The following is an 8,096-nucleotide window of genomic DNA, read 5'->3' on the forward strand; positions in this document are numbered from 1 at the left end:
TAAAAAGCCTTTTAAAATAAAATCGGTTAATGGTGAGAGCACAATAACAATGAAATGCAAGGTACACATTTTAACCAAAACTGCAACGTTTTACTTTTTTTGCGCTCCATAATTATTTGATGGTATTATTGGGTATGTCTTTTTAAAGGTTATCCTTACCCTATTTGAGCTGCGAAATTCATAAATAAAGAAATCGCAACTTTACTAAAGGATGGAATAATTAGAAAATCTATTTCTACATACAATTCACCTATTCATGTTGGTATTATTGGGTATGTCTATTTAAAGGTTATCCTTACCCTATTTGAGCTGCGAAATTCATAAATAAAGAAATCGCTACTTTACTAAAGGATGGAATAATTAGAAAATCTATTTCTGCATATAATTCAGCCATTCATGTGGTTAACAAAAAAGGGCTAGACCAAGACGGGAATAAGAAATTACATATGGTAATTGATTACAGAAAATTCAATGAAAAAACGGTACTCGATTGTTATCCGATTCCAGAACCATCGGCCATTTTAGCCAACTTAGGAAAATCAAAATATTTCACAACCTTAGACCTCAAGTCTGGGTTCCATCAAACTGTGATGGACATGAAAGACAGAGAGAAAAAACAGCATTCAGTGTCAATAACGGTAAATATGAATTTTTTAGAACGCCGTTTGGTCTCAAGAACGGACCAAGTATTGGACATATTGGGTAAGTCATCTTTTCAATGCAGGAATGAGAATATCGTGCGAAAAACTTAAATTTTTTAAGACTGAGGTGATCTTTTTAGGATTTGTTGTGTCCCAGGCAGGTATAAAACCATTCCCTGATAAAGTGCATGATATACTTAACTATCATCAACCGACCACTCTTCGAGCTTTTCGTTCATTTCTGGGGCTATCTGGCTACTACCATAGATTCATTCGGGACTATGCGCACATTGTAAAACCATTGACAAAGTATCTAAGAACAAAGAACGGGTATGTGGGAGCTAATATCTCGAAAAATGTAAAAATTAAGTTAGCTGAAGAAACCTATTTCGGCATTTCAAAAAATTAAGCAAATTCTGGCATCTTACCCCAATACCGCGAGTATTCGAAACCATTTGAACTAACAACTGATGCATCTTCAAGAGCATTGTGAGCCGTTTTATCCCAGCAAGAAAAGCCCATTACTATGATTTCTAGGGCTCTCTCAAAAGCGGAAGAGAATTACGCGACCAATAAACGCGAGTTCCTAGAAACAGTTTGGGACCTCAAAGCAGTAAGGCACTACATTTATGAAATAAAAGATATCCATATATTTACTGATCATCAGCCACTTATCTTCGCAATGTCTAATTAAAGTCCAAACACAAAGCTCAAAATATGGCGGGCCTTCATTGAAGAGTATTCGCCGAAATTCTTTTACAAACCGGGAAAAGAAAACTTACTTGGCATATGCTTTATCGCGGCAGTTTATGACCAACATTGAGGCGGTTTCTGAAGCTGACACGGTACATAGCGAAATCTCCTTGTTCGAGTACTTACGTCCACTTGTTGCGTACGTGCAGAGTGCACTTGCATAAAACGTATGCATGTAAATGCGTAACGAAAAGAGATATAGTTTGCTTTACAATCTATGAATCTCAAGTGTTTATTATCCAATATGTTTGATTACAATGCAAATTCTAATTCAAGGTACCAAGGTGAAAGTTAACGATGTGAAAGCGGTGGCGGTAAGTAGAAGACTAAAAAACTAAGGCTGGCGCGCTCGGGTCTCCCCGTACCGTCGCTTTACAATTAAAAAATCGGAAAAACACGCCACCCAAATTTACGATATACAAGTGAATATGTTCAAGGTTGCAAAGATAAGGAGTACATATTCTAAAAAGGTTTACAATTCATTTGGTAGGTAATCCATCTTCAAAATTGAAAAAATACAAAATTTAAAAAGCAAAAGCGCGCAGCTGTCTCTGGTCTACAAATCTATCGGATTTATGCCCATGTTCTCAACATGCCGGCCCGCGTGTGCCGGAGCAATATTGAGCAGCTGTTTCAGCTTTTCTAGCGTCACTACCGCCTGGCTGAATAAATCCTGTATGCGCTGCTAGACGCCTGTACGGCCTTTATGCTTCTTGGGCGGCTTGTGCACGGCCTTACTGGTCGACTGTATTCCTTGGCGGCTGGATTTCACACGAGGCTCTTCACGGCGGCGGCGGTCTGGCGGTGGAGAGGCGGAGCGGTGTAGCATGGTGTGATGCGCTTTGCCACATCGGTGGCAACTATCGTGCGAGTCACATGCGCCGGTTACGTGGGACGTGGCCAGGCAATTGATGCAATAGCGATGCACCTTTGCCGACTCGTACCTCTCATCTGGTGTCATCGCTTTGAAGGCGTGGCAGAACCTCAGACTATGGAAGCGGCAACACAAACGACACNACTTTCAATTTTTGCCATTTGGTATGGAGCGATACATTTTCGGCATTCGGCTCAGGTAGGGAAACCAAGGGAGCCCCGCGGAGAAAATGGCCTGGCGTTAAAGCTAATAAGTCGCTTGGATCTTGTGACATGGGGGAGAGAGGGCGCGAGTTGAGGACCGCTTCGATTCGAATGAGGAGAGTGGTGAATTCCTCAAATGTGAATTTGTGGTTTCCAGCGACTTTAGTGAAGTGGGTTTTAAAGCTTTTTACGGCGGCTTCCTACAGACCACCCATATGAGGGGCGTATGGCGGTATGAATTGCCAAGAGAGTCCATGTACCGCATATCGTGCAGCGATAGCCGAAGTTGCCTCTTTTAGAAATAAGGCAAAATTGTGCTGGATAGCCCGGTGTGCTCCGATAAACGTCTTCCCGTTGTCGGACATAATTTTGTTTGGCAGTCCGCGGCGACCGACGAATCGAGGCGGCTCTGAATGCTTCTGTAGTCATGTCTGTGCAGGACTCTAAATGGACAGCTTTTGTGGAAAAGCACACGAATACGCAAACGTATGCTTTTGTGTGAGACGCTCGTCGCAAGGGGGATGTTTTTACCATAAATGGTCCAGCGAAATCAACACCAGTTGTGTGAAATGGCACCGAGTAAGTTGAACGCTCGGGGGGCAGTGCTGCCATTATTTGTGATCGCATTCGTTGTTTATAAATAGTAAAAGTCTTGCACTGAAATATGCACCTTTTCAGTTTTTGTTTGAGTCTGGGAATGTAATACTCTTGCTGCACCATACGAACCATTAACTGTTTTTCAGCGTGAAGCAAGGTGTTATGCAGAAAATCTAGCAGCAAGGAGCAGAACTTGGAGCCATCTGGGATGATTATGGGGTGCCGTTCATTGTAGCTTAGCGCGGCCTGAGCTAGACGACCATTTACGCGCATGATCCCCGCTTTGTCCAGCATAGGGTTTAGGGTGAGTAGTGAACTTTTTTTGTCAATTGGTTTTGAAGCCTCCAACGCCTGAATTTCTTCTACAAAATGGTGGCGCTGAGTGATTGCGATCAATTTCATTTTTGCATGATTTATCTCTTCCTGTGTAAGAGCTAACGTGGTGGGAATTGGGGATTTTTGCGAGTTGCGAATAAAACGATACAAAAAAGCAATAACTCTTAAGGCTCGTGAAAATGAGGAGAATCGATCAAGGATATATGTACATTCTAAGGTGTGGAGGGATTCTATCGGTCTCTTTTCAGGAGGGGCTGGATTGGAAGGTGCGCCTTCGGGCCAGGAAGTAGATGGTTTGGAGAGCCACTCGGGCCCGTTCCACCATAAGGAACATCCAGCTAAAGCTTGTGGTTTGCATCCACGCGTTCCTAAATCTGCTGGATTATCACCACTGGGTACGTGGCGCCAAGTGGCATTGCTGACATTTTGGAGAATTTGAGTGATCCTGTTGGCTACATACGTTTTCCATGAATGTGGTGGTTTTTCCTGCCAAGCTAACACTATTGAGGAGTCCGACCAGAGGGTTAATTCATGAGGTAGCAGATTCAGTTGGGAACGGGTGACAGCAATTAACTTCAACAGCAACACAGCGCCACAAAGTTCTAAACGTGGCAAACTTATCGTTTCCAGCGGTGCAACTTTGGTTTTGGCAACAAAAAGGCTGAGTCGAGAAGGAGTTTTCTTCGTGTTGCACTCTGATGTAAACGCATGCACAGAATGCCTTTTCAGAAGCGTCTGAGAAACCATGTATCTGTATGCGTTTTTCGGGCGAGAAGCGCACCCAACGCGGTATGCTGATGGCGCTTATTGCCTGGAGGTCTTCGCGGAAATTGTTCCACTTGTGGAAAGACGTAGGCTTCACGTGCTCGTCCCAGTCCATTCCCTCCAACCACAATCTTTGGAGGAGGATTTTGGCGAGTATCATTATTGGTGATAGCCATCCTGCCGGGTCGAACAGTCTCGTTACGGCCGAGAGTATTTGTCGTTTTGTGTTCGACTTAGAAGGGTCGTAAGAGTACGAGAAGGAGTCAATCAGTGCGTTCCATCTTATTCCAAGCGTTTTAGTTGAGCTTGTGTCTTGGAATTTGAGAAACTCAGTATCTAAGACATCGGTATCTGGGATTCATTCAAGGATTTTTGGGTGATTTGCTGTAATTTTTCTCAGCGGAAAGCCTGCCGATTTTAGAGCTTCGATAGTTTGGGTCATAGAGTTGATAGTGGACTGTATATTGTATCCGCCAGAGAGTACATCATCTACATATGTTTCGTGTAGTATGATGTTTTTGGCGCGGGGGAATTTTCTTGGCAATCGTGAGCTAACTGGTGGAGCATGCGAATTGCAAGATATGGGGCGCAGTTAACACCGAAAGTAACGCTTTTTAACTTAAAATCTTCGATTGGCAGGTGAGGGGCTTTCCTAAAGAGAATCCTTTGGAAATTTTGATCTTCTTTATGGACGAGTATTTGGCGATACATTTTCTCTATGTCGCCATTGAAAACGAATTTATAAAGACGCCATTTAAGGATAATGGCCGTTAAGTCGTTTTGGAGTATTGGGCCTGTATAAAGAACATCATTCAGGGAGTTTCCTGAATGTGATGTCTTAGATGCGTTAAAGACGTCACGCACTTTTGTAGTTTTGCTGTCAGGCTTTAAGACAGCATGATGGGGTAAATAAAATGAAAAATATTTTCCGTTTTTTATAACTTCAAGGGGTGAAACCTGCTCCGTGTGATTCATTTTGAAGTAATCATTCAGCACCTCTGAGTACTTGTCGCGCAATTCCGGCCTTTTCTCCAGAGTCCTTTCGATGCTTATGTATTGTTGCTGGCCTGCTGGGCGGGAGTTTCCTAAGGCAAGTGCGTCCGGGAATTCGGGTTTGAAGAGGCGTTTCACCACGTAGCGTCCATCCTCTCGTCTGTCGGTCGTGGTCCTGTAGAGTTCCTCACAGAATTCGTCTTCTGCTGATTTGGGTTGAGCGGTTTCTATCTCCTCTTGCTCCCAAAATCTTTTGAGCAGCGTGCTGAGTTCGGGCTCCGTTGCCTCTGTGACGTGGGTGGAGAACGTCGAGATATGTTCTCTTACTGGACCACTCAGTATGCAACCGAATATTGTGTTTTGGGATACTAAGGTGCCGTCGATGTTACGTTGTAGCCCATCCAGGAGTATTTGGGGATTTATATCACTTCCTATCACCATGTCAATCTTCGATGGTGTAAAGCAGTTAGGGTCAGCAAGTTGGAGGGAATGTAATTCGTCTATGTTGACATTGGAAACTTTAAATGTGGGCAGAAAGTGGGTAAGCTGTGGGAGAATGATGGCACAAGTTGTGATCTTCTGGCCTAAATCCGATGAGCATAGCGTTATCTCGCAAATTTTGTTCGAATTCTGTACTACCATTCCTCCTATTCCAGAGATTTGGTAGTGAGTTTCTCTTGTGGGTAGGCCAAGGAGTTTTTGAATTCGTGACGCTACAAAGGTCTTCTGTCATCCTTGATCGACTAAAGCACGAATTTTATGATACTCTCCTTCAAAGTAAATGGGAACTATTGCCGTGGGGATTAGGGTTGTTGCGCTGCTACTGGAAAAATCCGAAGAGACCTTTTGGACATTGCTGTCAGGTGGGTGTTTGGCAAGTGCATTTTTAGCAGCCTGCTCAGATGTCGAAGGCTGTTCATGGTCTATCCGACTTTGAGTCGACATTTGCGCTTGGGTTCTTTGAGGTTTTGGGTTGGCCCTAGTTGATTAGGATTGTGGTTGGAAATGGAGAAGGGAGTGATGTCTCTTTTGGCAGTATACGCATAAGAACTTGCTCTGACAATCACTCTTGAAGTGGGAAAATGAGACGCAATTCTCACAATATTTATTTTCTCTTACGAACTTGAGTCGCTCAGTTACGGACAGGGCTTTAAACTTCACGCAGGTTTTCATTGTATGGTTTTGGATGCATAATTTACATGATACCTGCTGATTTAGTTCCGTGTGAAAGTTGTGGTTTATTAAAAGGGTGTGAGTTTTGCTTAATAGCTCTGGGGGGGAAGTTTGGTTGAGGCGTTCTTGTTTTACCTGGGCGATAAGTGCTGAGTCTTTCCACGACTTCATACCGAGTTGTTAAAAACTCATTCATATCTGTCCACAGCGGCAGTTCTTTTCGAGAACTCAGCGACTGTTCCCACAAAAAGAAAGGGTTTCACTGGGCAGTTTCGAAGAGCAAATATAGACAAGGATGGGGTCCCAGTCAGATGTTGGGATTCCTTGTGCTGCCAAAGTGGACAAACAGTTGTTTATCGTAGTTTGGAATTTTTGAATCTGCTCACCGTTCTCTGAGTAAATCGATTGGAGATTGAAGAGGGTTTTAATTTGGTTATCCACCAATATTCTGCGGTTTTCATACCGCACTTTCAGTGCCTCCCAGGCTAATTGAAAGCTTTCGTCAGTAAGCGGGTATTGCTTAACCAATTGCCCTGCCTGGCCTCGTTTTTTGGCGCAAATGGTAGAGTTTCTGAGCTGGTGTTAGCTTGGGGTGATTTCCATAGGCAGCCATGAACATATCCCTAAAGGCCGGCCAGTCTTCGTACCCACCATGGAAGACTTCGGTGTCACATGGTGGTACTTTGAGAAAAACCTCAGGGGCGTTGGAATTATTAGGAAGGTTTCTGGGTTGTGGAGGTGGTGCTAAAAGCTGCAGAGCATCTAGTATTTGGGACATACAATTTTCGTAGCTTTCTGAGCACTTTTTATATTTTTGCTCGATTGAGCCACTTGACTCATCATGATCTCCGGAGAGGGATACTGCTCTAAAGGATGCAACGAGCGATTCCCGCAATCAGTCCAGTTGCTGGATCTTGACCTGCAATAGGGATTCTGTTTGGTCAGCTATAAGAGTTGCTGACCATGTAGAGTAAAAGGACTCTAATCTATTGCTTTCAAATATGAAGGCCTGGAGGCTTGCCTCTGAATCATTATCAGTAGCAGTTATTGATTTCTTTTCCATGGTGTTTGAGATGAGTAATTTGGGTTGGGTTAATAATATAAACTGTACCTCGTTACAATATTAAGGGGTTTGAGTCCAGTTTAATTATATTTAAAATTGATTTAAAATAATTCTTTGATTATAATTTTTTATTTTGTGTGGGTACTGGTTTTGTCCCACCGTGAGTCTGTTGCTTTTTGCTACACTGTACTGTCTTAGCGCGTCTAAGTCCAGTAACAGTGATTTTTGTGTGCAGCGCAAGAGCGAAAAAAAGGGTGGAGCCTATTTGTGTACGCGTTGGTATGTATGTACGTACCTCGGCGGTTTTCTATATGTACATATAAGTATGTGCAATATGAGTGCGCGGTAACCGAATTATATTCGAAGTGCTGTTAACGGTCGAAAAGGGGTAAGCAACCAACCACGTATTTATATATACGTACGTATGTCGCACTTGACTACGCTAATATTAGTATGGGTCAATTTTGTTTGCGATAATAAACCGAACAAGTTGNTTTTTTATGCACTTTGGCTTTTTTGTTTTTTGCTGCACTTTACTTTTTTTCTATTATTTCTATTCTTCCCCTTTTTGATCGCACTTATTTCTTCCAAATTAATTTCTTCTGCCAATCAGAAATTACAATCTTTGTTCCTTTTTTCTTTTTTTAAAATTTTGCGACTTTAATTTCTCACTGGGTGCTTTTTTCACTTTCAACCAA

The 8,096-nt window shown here is 42.8% G+C and overlaps 1 protein-coding gene across 1 annotated transcript; it reads right to left on the reverse strand.

Moving 5' to 3' along the window:
- Positions 1 to 5,126: 5,126 nt before the first annotated feature.
- LOC108372423 (uncharacterized) lies at positions 5,127 to 5,804 on the reverse strand (the record flags this gene model as incomplete). The annotated part of the gene is made up of 1 exon (XM_017628105.1): positions 5,127 to 5,804. A coding segment is annotated over exon 1 (678 nt), but the record flags the coding sequence as incomplete, so codon positions are not given.
- Between the last annotated feature and the right edge of the window lie 2,292 nt (positions 5,805 to 8,096).

The sequence above is a fragment of the Rhagoletis zephyria genome, unplaced genomic scaffold (genome assembly GCF_001687245.7).
Source record: "Rhagoletis zephyria isolate East Lansing unplaced genomic scaffold, Rhagoletis_zephyria_1.1 Rzeph_scaffold_05739, whole genome shotgun sequence".
NCBI classification, from domain to species: domain Eukaryota; kingdom Metazoa; phylum Arthropoda; class Insecta; order Diptera; family Tephritidae; genus Rhagoletis; species Rhagoletis zephyria.